The following is an 18,233-nucleotide window of genomic DNA, read 5'->3' on the forward strand; positions in this document are numbered from 1 at the left end:
TGTGTTTGTGTGTGTGTGTGTGTGTGTGTGTGAGTGTGTGTGTGTGTGTGTTTGTTAGTGTTTATTAGTGGGGGGTCACAAGGAGAAGGACTACTGGAAGGAGGTAAAAGGAGTGAGCAGAGTTCTCAAAGTCCTATATGTCTGCGTCGATGCCAGTGTGTGTGACTGTATATGTGTGTGTGTGTGTGTGTGTGTGTGTGTGTGTGTGTGTGTGTTTTAGTGTGTATTAGTGGGGGGGTCACAAGGAGAAAGACTACTGGAAGGAGGTAAAAGGACAGTTCTTAAAGTCCTGTATGTATGCATCAATGCAAGTGTGTGTGTTTGTGTAGATGTGTGTGTGTGTGTGTGTGTGTGTGTGTGTGTGTGTGTGTGCGCGTGCGGGGCGGGGGGGAAGACAAAGGAAAAGAAACCGACATGAACAGACAAACATTTCTGATTTGCGCTGCGTGTGTTTGTGTGTGTACGCTTGTGTGTTCATTAGTGTGTGTGTGTGTGTGTGTGTGTGTGTGTGTGTGTGTGTGTGTGAACCCCCCATCTTGGCTGAGTTGATATCGATCCTGCCGAGGACAGGACTCACGTGACGCCGGGGCTGTTAAGTGCACTGATATACGCCGGCAGCCTGAGACCACGTGCAGTAAATAAAGGGGACTCGGAAAAAAAAAAATGGCCGACGGCGGCGTTTAACGAGCCCCTTTCCCGCCGCCATTACCGGCAAACAGCTGATTCCAGACTGATGGCGCCCAGATCCGTATCAGCTCCCGCTGAATTCCACCCAAAAGTTGCCACGACCTCATAAATGTCACGGTGATAATGAGCTTTGTTTACGGGCCGATCCATAACGGGCACGGCGGCGGCGGCGGCGGCGTGAGGGGAGGGGGCGGGGCCTCCACGCTCCGTTCGCGCTCTACCTGTTGCACACACACACACACACACACACACGCACGCACACACACACTGAAGGCTAATGCTCTTGACGCTCAGCTTCAACTGAGATGATATTTTTAACGATAACATTATCTTTTTTTGTGTAATTTTTGAAGAAAATAAAATGAAATAAAATAAATAAAACTGATTTATTAACAATTTATAATTAAATGATAATTAAAAAATGATTATCTTTACTGATGAATTACTGATTCATGGCTAGGTCATTACAAATGTATTACTTATTATAATTGATTTATAACCAATTTAATTCTAATTAATTACTTATTAATCACTAAATTATAGCAGAATTTTTGGGATTTTTTTTGCCACTATTTGAGGTATTTTTATTCTGAAAACGCTCTCATTTTTAACATTTTTGCTTCTAGAGTCGGACCCCGAGGGCAAATCCGAGAAGGACGAGGGCAGGAAGTCAGAGGTGGCGTGGGAGGAGGGGGTGGGTAATCAATTGGTAATTAATCGGTTATTACCGTGCACGCCTGAGAGGGACGGACGCAAATCCATTAATCTCATCAAAAACACCGCTCGGGGTAATGAGGTTATTACCAAAGAGAATCCGCTGGCGTCTCCTTCTCGCGACGATCATGATATCTGGACGGATTTGTCGTGCCAGTGTGTGTGTGTGTGCCAGATTTCTCGCAAATCCGCGCGCGTGTGTGTGTGTGTGTGTGTGTGAGGCGATAAGGCCGCTGATGAAGCACTCTGCCGGGGATCTATCCCTCTTCATTTATTACCTCTCGTTCTCCTCGCTTCCTTTTATGGATTATTGTTTCGCTTCATGTACAACACACACACACACAGTCACACACACACACACACACACACACACCATGCCAAATCTTTTCTTTCCCAGTCACCTGCATCCACAGCAGTGGGAGGAGGAGGAAAAGCGGCGTCTCAAATTCTAACTCGCCGGTCAAATCCGTGAGAAAATGCCCCCCCGCCCGCCCGCGGAGCGAGGACAGATAGTTATGGTTGGTTCCTGGAGGCCCGGCTAGCGTGGAGAGGAATTCAATAATTCCCCCTCCGTGTGTGTGTGTGTGTGTCGGGGGTGCTCCAGCTAATAGCACATTTCAAGCACATACAGTTCAAAGTGGAGGGGGGGGGGCAGAGCTGCCTGCCGTGTGGAGTTGGCGTGTGATCGATGACCTCAATGGGCCGCCATATTCCTACGAGTAATATTTGCAAAAAAAAAAATTTAAGTAAAACGCCGGTGGCTGACTTACATGCTGTGTAATAACAGTGTAATAACGTTGTAATAACGGTGTAATAACTGTTTAATAACATGACTGCTGCTGCCTTTCGTGTGACGAAACAGCGTTTTGACAAGTTTTAAAGCCACTGGTTGGAGGTGACGGTCACGTTTTTAAATGTTTCAATTTTGATGATTCACGTTTGGAGTTTGGAGGCGGAGCTTCTGGTCGCCGTGGAAACTTCAGAAAGCATTAGCCGGGGAGTCAGAGGAAGACGCAGCAAAACGACGAATGCAAAGTTCACGCGACTTGATTGAAGACGACATAGACCCTCACTTGCCTTGACCTTTGCCCTTAGCGAGTTTATCTGCTAATCGGCGCCCGCTAACATGGCGAATTGCAGTTAAACGCGCTAGCACGCTCGGCTATTCGCGGATGCACGCCGTAAAGGGGAAGCGCTGGAACACGAGGAGAACGGGGCCGCCGGGACAGATATGGCTGCCGCCGCCGCCGACGACTAATGAGAGCGACACAATGCTGCAATGTGGTCAGCGGCCGCCGCCAAATACTCGCAGGGGTCTCGGGACAGAAGGCGGGAAGACGGACGGCTGGCGGCGGGCTGGACGGGGACGGCGGCGTGGACGGGGCATATGGCTGAACATGTGCTACGCTAACAGCGTCAGGCGTGATTCCTCCTCGCCACCAGAGAGAACCCGCAACTGTGTGGCGACCGGGCAGCCTGAGCGGGGGCCAGAGATGGCGATGGCATCCCATTATCGAATCAACACACACACACACACACACACACACACACACACACACACACACAGTCTATGGCGTTACTTGCCAATGTGGCTGAGTAGCGGAATGTTCACTTAAAGGTACGGGGGGGGGCAGAGGATGGAAACGGAAAGGGGGCGGGGCCAGGGTGAGGATGGGGTAGGAATGGTAGGAAGGGGGCGGAGCCAGATAGAAGAAGGTGTGCGTATAGCAGAAAAGGGGCGGGGCCATGTCGAAGATGTGTCAAGTGCAGGAAGGGGGCGGAGCCAGGCTGAGGCTGGCGTGTAAATGTCAAAAAGGGGGCGGAGCTAGGCTGAGGATGGCATGCGAAACAAACGAGAGGGGCGGGGTCAGGCTAAAGATGGTGTATAACAGGCAGAAAAGGGGCGGGGCCTGTCTGAGGAAGGCATGCGAATTGTAGGAAAGGGGCGGGGTCAGACCGAAGAAGGTGTATAAACTGCAGGGAGGGGGCGGGGCCAGGCTGAGACTGGCGTGTAAACGTCAGTAAGGGGGCGGGGCCAGGCTGAGGATGGCATGCACGTCCCAGAAAAGGGGCGGAGCCTGGTAGAAGAAGGTGTGTAAACAGCAGGTAGGGGGCGGGGTCCAGCTGAAGCACGCCGGGATGTGAGACTAGCTCCCTTGGGCTAACATTAGCACTTAGCAGCAGCGCTAGCGGTGTAGCCCCACGCTAGCACTTAAACGACACAATTCCGCGCAGACGGGGAAGAAAATAAATACTAGCTTCAGCGCGGCGCCGAGGGACGCTAACCCCCTGCATTAATATTTATTTGCTCATTAGCACGCGGGTAGAGCTTGTTGATAGCAAAGCAGGATTCTAACTGTCTGTCCGCGTGGCAGATTAGCATTTACGCCAACTCCCATCTGCTGCAGGTACAGCGCTCTCGGACATTATACTAGTACTCAAAGTAGTACTACAATTCGTGTGTACTCGCTATTTCCGTCTTGATGAGAAACGGCGCTCCCGTGACCGTTTCCCAGCCAGCCGAGAACAAAGTACACAGAATTAGCTTCAGGCGTCGGAGGGGCTCAAAGCCCCGAGCTAATTTCAGAGCCCCCGGCAGAATGATTTAAAACTAAATGAGAGCACTTGTGAAACCCGCGGGCTCTTCAGAGGCTCACCCGCTCAACCGCTCGCTAAATCCGCCGTTGTCACCGCCATCGCCGCCGAAGACGGGGTAAGAAAAATCAGATTTCACCGCGAGCGCCGCCGTTTCCCGCCCGACTGATGGGGAAGCGAACGCACCGCGACTTGATGTTCGCACCTTTTCTCCACGCTCGCCGGGAACGGACGCGTGCGCTCGTATTTATTTAACATTCGGCCCGAGGAGGAGGAAGCGTGTCTTAAATGATTTTCCAGGGTGAGCCACACACACACACACACACACACTGGGCGTGACTGGTAGAGTACTTACTGTCGGTTGCATAACATATTGTTGATGAGGCATCCATGACGTACTCTGGACCTGAGGAAGGAAAAGGGGGGCACAAAGTGTGAAAATGCAGTAAAAATACACATTTTTCACGGTATTATCCAGATCCGACGTGAAGAAATACGCTTTTTCTAGTATTTCAAGTAATTTCGACGCAATTGAGCGCGAGGTTTCGGCCGTGGCTGACCTTCCTCGCCGCCGGACCCCGGCGCCGATTCCGGAAAAATGGATTAAACAACCGAGTCACGACAAAGACTACACATCCCGCCTCCAGCGTGTGACATTATTTATTTATTGAATTTTTATTTGTATTTTTAGCTCAATTTTCATTTTTTTTTAATGGTTTTATTTGTACTGTTTCTTTTCAAGCTGTATTTTGTGTGCATGTCTGTGCAGCGTCCTTATCGTCAAGTTCGGCACCTTATATACAATATATTATTATTATCAAATTCTTCTCCTTTGGGCTTTTCCCTTCAGGGGTCACAACAGCGGATCAACCTTCTCCATCCGAACCTTTTCTCTGGATCTTCCTCTCTCACACCAACTACCTTCATATCCTCTCTCACGACGTCTATAAATCTTCTCTTAGGTCTTCATCTAGACCTCCAATTCCAGCATCTGTCGACCAATATCTTCAATCTCCCTCCTCTGTCCATGACCCAACCATCTCTGACCTTCTCTCCTTCTCTCATGGACTCATTCCTGATCCTCTCCATCCTGGTCACTCCCAAAGAGAACCTCAACATCTTCATCTCTGCAACCTCTAGTTCTGCCTGCTGTCTTTTGGTCATTGGAACAGTTTCTAGTCCAAACATCATCGCTGGTCTCACCACTGTCTTGTACACCTTTCCTTTTATTCTGGCTGAAAGTCTTCTATCTCTTGGTACCCCTGACACTTTTCTCCACCCATTCCAACCTGCTTGGACCCGTCTCTTCACCTCTCTTCCACACTCTCCATTGCTCTGGACTGTTGACCCCAAGTACCTGAAATCATCCAGCTTCTTGATCTCCACTCCCTGTAGCCTCACCGCTCCACCCGAGTTCCTCTCGTTCACACACATATATTCTGTCTTGCTGCGACTAACCTTCATTTCCTTCCTTTCCAGAGCATACCTCCACCTCTCACCTTGTTCTCTGCTCCCACTACAGATCACAATGTCATCTGCAAACATCATGGTCCATGGGGATTCCTGTCTAACCTCATCTGCCAGCCTGTCCATCACCATTTCAAACAAGAAGCTGATCCATGATGAAGCCCCACTTCCAGTTAGTCTGAACTTGTCTGTTGCATCTACAGCACACCTCACCACTGTCTCAGAACGAACATACATGTCCTGCACCAGTCTAACATACGTCTCTAACATGCTACTCCAGACTTCTTCATACAATACCATAGTTCCTCTCTCTGCACTCTGTCAGATGCTATTTCCAGGTCTACAAAAGCGCAATGCAGCTCCCTCTGACCTTCTCCGTACTTCTCTATTGACCCCAAGTACTTAATATCATCTCACGGAAAAGGCCGAATCCAGCAATTAGTCGGGGTCCTTCAATGAGCCCTGAGGCCACGTTTTCTTCCGGTAGCGCGCAGGAGGATGTTGTTCACAGTCTTTTGGGACATTTCAAAACCATCAGGACGGGGCGCCATTCCGTTAGCTAGCACGTTAGCATGGAACCCAACCAATTAAAGCTCGCGCTCTGCAGCCAGGCCGCCGGAGAGGAGACGGAGCGCCGAGACCCGTCAGTCCCCGGCGTGCCCTCTCCTCTTCCCCCCTCGCTCCGTCTCTTTGTACTTGAGCGGATGATGAAGGACTCACCTTCCCGCCGCCGCCGCCCGCCGCCGCTCGCTGAAGGGCAATATTACAGGAAGCGGCGGCGGAGCTGCCCGATATTGAAACTGTGAGGATTAATATTCCTCAAAAGCCCGGCCATTGTTTTTGATAAATCAATTTGGGAAGCCTTCCGAGAGCGGATTAGAGGCGCCTTGGCCCACTTTCTCCTCCTGTTCCTCCTCTTCCTCCCCCTCCTCCTTCTCGCCACTGCAGGTACTGGAGCGGTTTTTAATCAATGGCGCCGCAAAGACGGGCACGGCAACCTTCAGCGCCGCCGCCGCCGCCGCCTTCTCCCCCCTATACCCTTAGCATTAGCGTCCGTTTCTGCACGGCTAAATGTTAGCGTCATTCGCCGATGGGTCGGCCATTTTGGCGTCCCCCGCCGGAGCGTCGATTAGCCCGGCGCCGTCGCTCAAATAACTTTGAGCTGCCATTTTTTTTTAATCCTTTCTACTTTTTTCTCTCTTTCCTCGACGCCCGTCGTGTTTCTCCGCCTACGAAGCAGATGTCTTCCAGCGCAGCGTGGAGATGATTAGAGGAGAGAACCTCATGCTGGTTTAGCAGCCCGTCCCCTCACACACACACACACACACACACATGACGCCGCATCGCCCAACCCACCTGATACGTGGAGACGGGGGAAGCAGCGATGAAGGGCGTGATGGAGGTCTGTGCGATCATGCGGTTGGTGGCGATGCTGTAAGGCGACGAGTAGAACCTGGAAGAAAGAAGGACGAAGGAGGTGAAGGACACGGGTCACATGATGCGCCGTTAGCGTTAGCACGTAGCCTACACGTGATGTTCCATTGGAAACGAATGCAAACGGCATGTTTTGAGTGTTTCTGCTGAGGGGTTTGTTTTGGCTTGTAACCACACACACATACGTGCACACACACACATGTGCACACACACACACACACACGCGTGTTTAGCTCAATAGTGTTTCCTGAGGTGTTGGCGGGCCGTGGTGGTTTCACTTGGCTGTGAACATGTTGAGGTTGCACGCAGCGGGAAGAAAGAGGGTGGTGATTGAAGGTCAAGAGGTCAAAGGTCGTCCAGGTTGACGATCATATTCCAGCTCGGGGATTCCTGCTGGTTATTCGCCGCTGAGGGAGACGCTCACCCGAGAGGTCGCGGGTTCAGGAAGTAGGGAGCTGGGAGTTTCCTGTAGATTAATGAGCCCGGTGTGTGTGATTGTGTGTGTGTGTGTGTGTGTGTGTGTGAGGGATGTGGGAGTCCTTACCCGTTCTGCATTGCAGCGGGATCATATGTTAACGCCATACCAGTCTGGAAAAGAAATAGAGAGAGTCACATGACCTTGACCCACAATACAAATGTGCGGTTCATGCTAACATGCTAACTCCATCCCTTGGTTAGCCACGGCTAAAGCCGGCTAATCCCTAACAGACGGGGGTCTGACCCGATAAGCCCCTCCCCCTTCCAGGAGCGCGGGTTTCCTTAATCCTCTCGTCTTCATTTCCTCTGCCTCCATCAGTCATGCACTGCTAACACACCCACACACACACTCACACACACACACACTTCCTCCTCGGCCGGGATTCCAAGACGCTGGTTATCAGGTCACTTTTAAGTAACGAGAAATAACGAACCCCCCCCCCCCCTTCCTCCCGGCGGATTTCCATAATGACTGTTCTGGGCTCCGGCGTGGAAGGAACTCGGTTTAATCTGCGTCGAGAAATTATTTAAGACGATAACGCAATCCCATGTTTTGCCTCAAGCGGCGCCTGTGGGATTTTGGCGGCGGCGGGTTGCGGAGGCGACGACATTTCAGCGGTCGATGAAATCATTCGGATAAACATGAATATGACAGCCGATTGCAGAAGAAGAAGAAGAAGAGCAGGGGCCCCAAGATGGAGCCCTGGGGGGAACCGTCCTTTTTTTTAATGCGAATAAAAAAAATGAACACCTGATGACTGTACGAATGAGAGGGTGAATGGTCGTGTAAATGAATGCCCGGACTCTCCTGCTCGTCTCTGCGAAGGCGAACCCGTCATTTCCCTTCGCTGTGACTTTTAGAACGTTGAGCGTCACCTTTCTGATTTTACTCATGCTAACAGGCTAACCGTTAGCCGCGCTCACAGCCCGTGTTGGCGTTCATAAACCACTCGTTTACAGCCGTTAGCGTGTTTTTCCCTCCGAAAATAATGACACGAAACACACGAAAATGAGGGTAAATAAATGGCGGGGGATAAAACCCGTGGATTGGGCCGATTGCGACCGCAGCGCCGCCATTTTCCTCAGGTAGCATCCTGATTCTGCGAATGACAGGAAATGAAGAAATGACCTTTGGAAGGGGGGGTTGTTGTCCACAGAGGACGATAGGAGTGCACGGGTGTGAACGAGTGAGCACCGTCCCCGTGCACGTTAAGTGTGTGTGTGTGTGTGTGGTGATCCTTCATCTGCATTCCTGAAGGTTCTCTCCAGCAGGAAAGCTAATCCCATTTCTTTTAACCAGAGGCTGCTGAGGACGGCAGATTTCATCAGAATAAACGCACACACACACACACACACACACACACACACACATGACCCTCTCTTGTCCTTCTTCTCACTCGTCCCTCCACATGAAATTTGAAGAACTTTCTTCTCCCACCCATCTCCTTTGGGTTGCTATTCCCCTCCCGTCCTCTAGGGGGCGCTATAGCGCGAACGTGGCGACACCAGAGAAAAACTCAAGTTGAGTTTGGAGGAACTCTTTTCTTTACTGCACATAAGCGCGCTCTTCTCCAGCTCGTCCGTCCAGCCATCTTTCTACTGATGCATTGATCATCTCATTGATTAATTGATTGATTGATTGATTGATTGATTGCCTTCACTGGCTGGAAACCCAGAGGTGACGCGCCTTCATCTCCATACATTGAATGAGAAGTTGATCATTTCGTATTGTTAAGAGGTACACACTCTCTCACACACACACACACACACACTCATTTTCTCACTTAACAATCTTATTTCCCATCTATTCCAGACATTAAGGTAACCCCCTCCCCTCCATTTTCAATTTCTCTTAAATACAAGGTCATTTCCTTTCCAGTTTTAATTTTATTCTTCATTTCGTCGCCGCGACTGTTTGTTTGAAACAGATTTGGAGGAATTGAACTGTTCATTTCTTTTTTTTTAAACGTTGTTTATTCTCATTGTTTGCCGCTGAGTGGCAGATCACACAGGAGGCGCCTCTCTGAACGCAGATTGGCTCTTTAATTTGGTTTATTTATTTTTTCGCGTCAACGTGCACACACACACACACACACACACATTCGCACACACACACACACACACACACGCGGGCATCTGTCAGGGTTTCACACAGAGTGGAAAGCCGGATGTTTTCATTCCCCTGAGTAGGTGCTTGAGAAGTGTGACTTTGAAAGTTTTTTTTTTTTTTTTTTGCAGGAAAGCGAGGAAAGTGAAAGGGACGTGCACGTGGCACGTGCGCGGGCCGCGATTCTCTCTCGCGGTGACTCATATGTTTGCCGGCGTGAGACGGCGAGCGGCGGCGGCACTTTCCAGACTCTCACTTTGGGTGGTTTACAAGGAAATCTGTCATATATTTCTCAATCCTCCGCCCTGCAGCAGCGGCCCCTTGGAACTCCCGTCCTCCCTCTTCCTCTCTTTCTTCGGTCTCAGTAAATCACGTCTTCTCCTCCTCCTCCTCCTCCCATCCCCCCCATCCTCCCCTCCATATGTTGCTGGGGGACCTGGGAGGACTTCAAATACAGTGACAGGGAGACAAATCGGCAGCGGAGAAAATAAAAGACGGCGGGAAAGAGAGGGAAAGGAGGACGGCGAGGGGGGGGAGGAGAGGAGCGAGGAGTGGCGTCTGACCCGATTAGCGCGCTAGCGATCGATGGCCGCACGCCCCCTGACCTCCACGACGGATCAGTGACCACCCTGAGTAAGATGCAGCATCTCTGCACCTTTGGCTAGAACTGCTTATATTACTGTGTGTGTGTGTGTGTGTGCAAAACCTTAGCGTGCAAAACCTCAGGAACGCTGTGCAACCACATTGGATGCAGAGATTGGACATTTTGTGACCTTTAGCCGCCCCTGCTGGAGAGGAGGCGTATCACTTTGTCACAGTCGCCTTAGCGTCATGCTAATTTGTCTGAAACGTCAATTAGCCCTGTGCTAATCTTGCTGTAATATCAATTAGCTCCTTGCTAATCTAACAGAAACACACGTGAACTCCTTGCCAGACTGGTTGAAACATAAAATAGCTCCTTGTTAATGTTGCTGAAATATTAATTAGCACCTTGCTAATCTGGGGGAAACAGAAAGTAGCCCTTTGGTTGTGTGTCTGAAATATCAATTAGCTCCTTGCTAATCTGGCAGAAACACAAATTAACTCTTGGCTAATCTGGTTGAAACATAAATCAGCTCCTTACTAATCTTGCTGAAATATAAATTAGCTCCTTGCTAATTTGGCCAAAACATCAATTAGCTCCTTGTTAATCTGGCTGAAACACAAAGAAGCTCCCAGCTAATCTGGCTGAAACATCAATCATCTCCTTGCTGATCTGTCAGAAACACTTATTGGCTTCCTACCAATGTGTCTGAAACAAAAAAATTAGCTTCTTGCTAATGTGGCTAAAGCATAAATCAGATTCTTTTGAGTGAAACACAGATTTGCTACTTGCTAATGTAGCTGAAATATAAATACGCTCCTTGCTAATGTGACTGAAGCATCTGTAACCTCTTTGCTAATGTGGCTGAAGTAAAAATTAGCTCCTTGCTAATGTGGCTGACACATAAATTAGCTCCTTGCTAATGTGAGTGAAAGATCTATAAGCTTCTTGCTAATGTGGCTGACACATAAATTAGCTCCTTGCTAATCCAGCTGGTGTAAGAACATTTTCATTCGTGCATGTTGATATAAAATATATATATAGATAAAATATATTCACCATTCTAACATCTGAATATGAGATGCTTCGTTTGCTACTTCCTGTTTTTATTCTATAAAGTTTCTGTCCAGTGTTTGTTTCTGACCGCTGCTACGACGGAGGCGGCTGTCGCTAAGCAACCAAATGCGTTTCCCTTCTTGAACCATTAGCCAGCGGCACCGTTGCCAACTTCCCGCCGCAGCTCCGACCTGCCGGTGACGGCCCAGCGTGCGTCCAGACATCGGTCGCCATTCTTGAGCTGCGGCCCGAGTTGCCGGCGGCGACGCCGGAGCGCCGGTCCAAGTCGCCCGATGCGGCGCCGCTGAGGCCCGAGCCGGCGCCGCTCGCAGAGCGTTGGCGATCCAGAGATCGCTAATCCTCCTCTGCGGTCGCCCTCGTTCCGAGAGGAGCCCCTCCTTTCACACCGAGTCCCGTCAATCACCGTGGCAACCCTGGATGGGGTCTAGCTCCGCCCCCTAATCCCACGCCGCCTCTAATCCCCCTGTTCACGAGCCGCTGGTCCGAGGCCATCCCTCCGCGTAATCCCCCCTCCATAATCCGCCTCTTCTGAAAAGTGTCATCTCCAAGTTGTCTGGAACGTAAACCCCGTTTTCATTCCTTCATCCATTCATCATCTAAATCCGACCAATCACAGGGCTCCATGTAGAGACGTGCAACGCCACGCAGGGAGAACACGGAGGCCCAAACCAGGCACCTCCTTGCTAGTGTTAGCAACTGCGTCACGTTGCAGCGACGTGAACCCCGTTGTCTTTTTCTGAAAAGCGAAGGAGGACATGGAGATGGAGGTGAAGGTGGAGGAGGAGGTGAAGGTGGAGGTGGAGGTGGAGGAGGAGATGGAGGTGGAGGTGTCTGGAGTATCGGGGTCGACCGCTGTCCTCGCCTCGGCCCAAACAGAGGGTGATTAATGGGTGCGTGCAGAGGTGCTCGGTAAATACTGATAAATGATGATGGGGTTTTTTCTCTCGTTTGCTGCTCAGACGCGACTCCACCTCCAGACAAAGTCCTAACCTCCGTTCCACCGAGCCTCCCGTCCATGAGGAGCACTCCCGGGAGGATACAGCCGCGTGATTTAGGGCCGGCGTCGGGGCGTAAGGTCTGAGTTTGCGCCGCGGCAACGCTCGCGTAGCTTCCTGGAGACGGGTTGCGTCTCCAGATGCTATCTACGCCGCGGCCTCTCGGACATCTGCGAGCCGTCCGACGTCTCGTTTGATATTTTCCTTTTTTTTTTTTTTCCAGCTCGGTGTGGATGCGGAGACCAGATGTCGCTTCGCGTCCGCGTCGCTGGGTATTAAAAGACGTTAGCCGAGCGTTTGTTGCTGTCGATGTTTCCTCCATTAGCCGCTAAAAAGTGGAAAACCAGAGCGGCTAACGTTCCCCCCGGCGAGGCGCTTAGCATGTGTCTCGATAAGTAAATAAGCGGACGTCGTGATTTATCTCCCCCCCCCCACCCGACGGTCACGATGGTTCGTCCCAGAATCGGGCGGACGCAGGACTCACCTCGCCGTCTCGGTGCCACGGTCTGCCGTTCTGCGGGTACTTGCTCTGGCTCTGGCGCTTCTTCTGCCCGCCGTCGGCGAATTTACACAGCAGGGGCTCCGTGGGAGCTGCAGGGGGGCAGAAATGGCGTTAGGGGGAGGTTTTGGTGGCGCCGCGTTGCTCTTCTTCTACCGTCTCCAGCCTCGTCTGCTCAGATCAAGTCCCAGATGGTCCTGCTGGCAGCGCGAGAAAGCATCGCAGGCTGTTGTTGAAATAATAATCATGGTAATCGCTCTTGTAAATACCTCAGACGGACGGCTTTTTCTTGGACATTCATTCATTCATTCATTCATTCATTCATTCATTCATTCATTCATTCGCCACTGAAGGAAGGAACCATGGAGGAAGGAAGCATTGAAGGAAGGAACCATTGCAGGAAGGAACCATTGCAGGAAGGAACCATTGAAGGAAGGAAGCATTGAAGGAAGGAAGCATTGAAGGAAGGAAGCATTGAAGGAAGGAAGCATCGAGGGAAGGAACCACTGAAGGAAGGAAGCATTGAAGGAAGGAAGCATTGAAGGAAGGAAGCATTGAAGGAAGGAGGCATGGAGGGAAGGAACCATTGAAGGAAGGAACCATTGAAGGAAGGAAGCATCGAAGGAAGGAACCATTGAAGGAAGGAAGCATTGAAGGAAGGAGGCATGGAGGGAAGGAACCATTGAAGGAAGGAACCATTGAAGGAAGGAAGCATCTAAGGAAGGAACCATTGAAGGAAGGAAGCATTGAAGGAAGGAGGCATGGAGGGAGGGAACCATTGAAGGAAGGAACCATTGAAGGAAGGAAGCATTGCAGGAAGGAACCATTGAAGGAAGGAACCATTGAAGGAAGGAAGCATTGCAGGAAGGAACCATTGAAGGAAGGAAGCATTGCAGGAAGGAACCATTGAAGGAAGGAAGCATTGCAGGAAGGAACCATGAAAGGAAGGAACCATTGAAGGAAGGAAATATTGAGGGAAGGAACCATTGAAGGAAGCAACCCTTGAAGGAAGGAACCATTGAGGGAAGGAAATATTGAGGGAAGGAACCATTGAAGGAAGGAACCAAAAAAGGAAAACAAACTGTGCTAGCCGCTACATGCTAACCCTTTCCCCCGTGTCAATGCCCGTTTCCGTGGCGGCAGCTTGAAAACGACATGCCGTCAAGCCGTCGAGGCTCTGATGGCCGCGTGAGGAACGAGGTGAAGAAAGAGGACTGATCAGGGAGGCGGGGGGTTGAAAGACGGCCCGTTCTCGTGGACGGCCGCGCTCGTTAGCCGCGGCGCAGCAACACGCCGTCCAATCAGGACGCAACGCCGCTCAGCACCTGCCGGCGGGCGCCGCTGTCATCACGCTCTCATTACACGTCCGGCAGCTGGAGACGGCGTGCTCGGAGGCGAGGCACATCAGCGAGACCCGTCCCCAAGCGCGCGGCGGGACCTTTCATCAGGACATGGCGGCGGCGGCGGCGGCCATGACAGGTGACGGGCCGTCGGCTAACGAGCGGATGGCGTGTGGTTGTCCGCGACTCACCTCCGCTCACAACACCCGGAAACAATCTGGAGTTACAGCCGCTGTCAGGGGATGCACACCAACAAACCCCACGTGTGTGTGTGTGTGTGTGTGTGTGTGTGTGTTTGTGTCCTCTTTGCAAAGGGACACACACACACACACACACACACACTCCCCCCCCCAAAAAAAACGACTAAACCTCTTCCAAAACTCTCCTCCGGCACTTTGGGAGATAATTAGCTTTCAGAGGAAGTTTGGAGTCCCCCAACACACACACACACACACACACACACACACACACACACACACACACACACACACACAAAACCCTTCCCCATGTGACTCCAGCCCATGTTCCCATGGCGACTGCGTCAATCTGTTGAAGGCTCCATCAGATGATCAGCAGCCTAGAAATTCCACCCATCACGACTAAACACACACACACACACACACACACACACGATTCTAAAGTGACACTGGTCCAGAGGCGGGGTTTAATCTAGATGGGTCACCTGTCAATCAAAGAGATCTCCAACTGTTCAACCCCTTATTCACTCTGTTTTTGGACCTTTGGAGAACCTTGGGAGAACATTTGGAGAACCAAGGCAGGAGAACGTGGAGAAACTTTCTAAGGAATCATCAAAAAGAATCAAATTGAAAAAAAAACAAAAACAAGAAGTGTATTTAGAGGTCAGAGGTCGACAGCCGCCACAATAAGGCTGTCTGTAGAAGCTTCAGCTAACGCAGGCTAACGCATGCTAACGCAGGCTAAAGCACAAACTAAGGTTAACACATGCTAACACTGGCTAACATTTCAATGCTTCCGTGCACGTGGCCACTCGTCGCCCCCCGGTTCATCAAGGGGCATGTTTGCCCGTTAGCCGGTTAGCCCATTAGTGCTAAAACAAAGCAGGAAGTAAATGCACACACGCTTCTCTGCATGCTCTGCATCGACCACAGAAGAAAAAATAGAAGAAAACGGCGTCCGACCAAATCTGATTGGCCGACGGCGGCTGGTGAAGAAGCCGTCCTTCATGACCTTTTGCACGAAGAAGTGTAAGAAGGTGCACTTGTGGCCGTTACGGTTGTTTTTCTTCTTGCTAACGGACGCTAACGGAGATGTCCCCCGACCCCCCCGCGTCCAGACAGAATGGATGAGTCCGACCGACAGCGAGGAGGAGAGAAGGATGTCAACAACTCCTCACTTCTCGCCCTACATCCGCTACATGTGCGCTATGGCTATCGATCGGCTCCACTCAGCCCCCCCCCCCCCCTCCCATGGCGGCGGCGGGGGGAAGGGGGGGGGGGGGTCGGAGTGCACGGATAGAAGTTTCGGGCCCCGGATGATATTATGGATTACGGGAATCGAGGAGCCCCGGTCTGATCGATGAGCTCCGCCGCGTTTAACAAGAATAATGCTACGTGCGGAGCGTCTGACATGCTAATCCATCAGAAGCGTCCGTCTATCTTTGTTCATCCCGTCCTCCGTTCGGATTGAATAAATAAATAAAATAAAAATAAATAAATTCATACATTAAACATATGCATATGTGCATCAATTAAATAAAAATAATGTCCCCGGGCACAAAAGAAGCAAGAGTTTTCGCTCCGTCAGCCGATTCCGGCGATCCGTCCCCGTTGCTATGGAGACGGCGGAGGTGAGGTCATCGGCTGAATTCGCCGTTTTCAACGACGGCGGCGGCCGATCGTCTCAAAGTTCGAAGAAACAAGCAGCCGGGTCACTGCAGGCGCAAAAATATCCAAAGGACTAAAATTTCGTGCAAAATATCAGTCGAATCCCATCTCTAAAATAAATAGCAAATAAACAAAACAAGCAGAAATTGCTAGCAAATGACATTATTAATGTGTTATTACAATGAAATCCAATGTAGCAAAACAGTGATTTTAAACCGAGACAGATTCAGTCCGACCTTATTTGCTCTTTAAAGCAGCTAAAAGCCGGTCAGGTGACCCGCCGCCAACGCCGCCGCCTGTGTGGCCAGGAAGCGGCGCCGGTTTCGCCCCCGTTAGCAGAATTAATAACGCCGCCGCCGCCGCCTCCGGTGACCTGCGACAGGCTCCCCCCTCCTTCTCTGAAGATGAATCACGCACGTCGGACGCTTTATAATCCAGCATGGCCGCCCCCCTCTCCGGCCGCCGGCGTCCACTTAGGAGCGGATATCTGGCGCCGCTGCAGAGCCTGAGCCGCTCGGAGCCCCGCGGGCTACCGTAGGCACGCCGCCGCTGAACACGCTAGATTTTTCTCCGCGGCTCCAAATTCAAGAAAAGATAATAAGACAGAAAAAAAAAAATGGCGGCGATGAGGAGGCAACGGCGGCGGCGTATTATTGGATCCTATGCATCTGGATAAACGGCGAATTACCTCTCCTTTAATTTCCAGGTGTTAAAAGTGATTTTCCATTAGGGCGTGTGTTATTTAAGCGGGAGGCTGCTGGGGGGGGTGAAAATGGCGGCGGCGGGAAAGCGGCGAGCTGGTGGCGGGCGGGGGGGCGGAGACGAGACGGCTGACGGGATTCCAGCAGGAAGGAGATCGACGGGACGGAAAATGAAATTACAACAAAATAAATGAATTATCAATAAAGTGTCCTCAATATGGAATTTGTGTATGTGTGTGTGTGTGTGTGTGTGTGTGTGTGTGTGTGTGTGTGTGTGTGTGTGTGTTGGGGTCAATACACCCCAGCCAGGCTGGCTGTGGGAGCAGCCCGATCAATAATGTCATGGGGTGGTGGGGGAGTGATTGACGATCAATGCCGCCGCTGACGTTGATTTATGATCAATGAAAAGCAGGGCACCCGACTAATAAGGGGGAAGCGCAGCGTGTGTGTGTGTGTGTGTGTGTGTGTGTGTGTGTGTGTGTGTGTGTGTGTATAAGTGTGTGTGCACACACGCCACAGCGTCCCCCTTTACTGTAACTGATTGGGGATCGATGAGGAGTGGCACCACCGCTGATTAGGGATCAGGCGACGGTTTGGCAGTGTGTGTGTGCATACATACACACACACACACACACACACACACACACACACAGACACACAGACAACTCCTCTTCCTTGCTCCTCACAGGTCACTGCAGAACCGAAAAAAAAACAACGTAGGAAAGGTCAAATGCCAGGTGTGAGGGTGGTCGTACTTCTCAGCGTCGAACATGACGGCCGAAAAATGAACATACTGGCTGAAAAACAAACAAAGTAGCCGAAAAAACAAACATGGTGGCCGAAAAACAAATATTGTTGCCAGAAAAACAAACATTCCGGCCGAAATACAAACATGGTGGCCGAAAAACAAACATTGTGGCTGAAAAACAAACATTGTTGCCAAAAAACAAACATGCCGGCCAGAAAAAAAATATGGTGGCCAAAAAACAAACATGGTGGCCGAAAAAAACAAACATGGTGGCTGAAAAGCAAACATTGTTGCCAAAAAACAAACATGGTGGCCGAAAAACAAAAATGGCAGACGAAAAACAAACATGGCGGGCGAAAAACAAACATGGCAGACGAAAAACAAACATGGTAGCCGAAAACAACATGGTGGCCAAAAAGCAAACATGGTTGCCAAAAAACAAACATGGCGGCCGAAAAAAAAAAAACATGGCAGCCGAAAACAACATGATGGCTGGAAATAACATGGTGGCCAAAAATGAACGTGGTGGCCGAAAAATAAACATGGTGGCTGAAAAAACATGGCGGCTAAAAGACAAACAAGCGGCTAAAAAACAAACATGGTGGCCGAAAAACAAACTTGGCTGGCGACTGAAAAACAAACATGGTGGCCGAAAAAAAAAAAAAACATGGCGGCTGAAAACCAAACATGGGAGCTGATAACAACATGGTTGCCAAAAAACAAAAATGGTTGCCAAAAAACAAAAATGGCAGCCAAAACAACATGGTGGCTAGAAATAACATGTTGGCCAAAAGACAAACATTGCAGTGAAAAACAAACATGATGGCTGCAAATAACATGGTGGCCAAAATACAAACATGGCGGCTTAAAAACAAACATGGCAACTGAAAACAACATGGTGGCCTGAAACCACATGGCGGCTCGTCCTTCACTTTTCTTCATTT

General features: G+C 50.5%; 1 protein-coding gene across 9 annotated transcripts in view; it reads right to left on the minus strand.

Moving 5' to 3' along the window:
- Nucleotides 1–18,233, minus strand: part of rbms3 (RNA binding motif, single stranded interacting protein) — a 178,655-nt gene that overhangs the window by 12,624 nt on the left and 147,798 nt on the right. For all 9 annotated transcript variants that reach the window (XM_086178508.1, XM_086178507.1, XM_086178506.1 and 6 more), the window contains 4 exons: nucleotides 12,621–12,727; nucleotides 7,442–7,485; nucleotides 6,820–6,916; nucleotides 4,352–4,402 (listed from right to left, as the gene is read on the minus strand). In XM_086178508.1, coding sequence (XP_086034634.1) covers nucleotides 4,352–4,402; nucleotides 6,820–6,916; nucleotides 7,442–7,485; nucleotides 12,621–12,727 — 299 coding nt within the window. The remainder of the gene's footprint in view (nucleotides 1–4,351; nucleotides 4,403–6,819; nucleotides 6,917–7,441; nucleotides 7,486–12,620; nucleotides 12,728–18,233) is intronic.

Source organism: Fistularia commersonii, chromosome 30 (assembly GCF_037954325.1).
Source record: "Fistularia commersonii isolate RoL2024-O1a breed Wild chromosome 30, RoL_Fcom_v1.0, whole genome shotgun sequence".
Taxonomy (NCBI): Eukaryota; Metazoa; Chordata; class Actinopteri; order Syngnathiformes; family Fistulariidae; genus Fistularia; species Fistularia commersonii.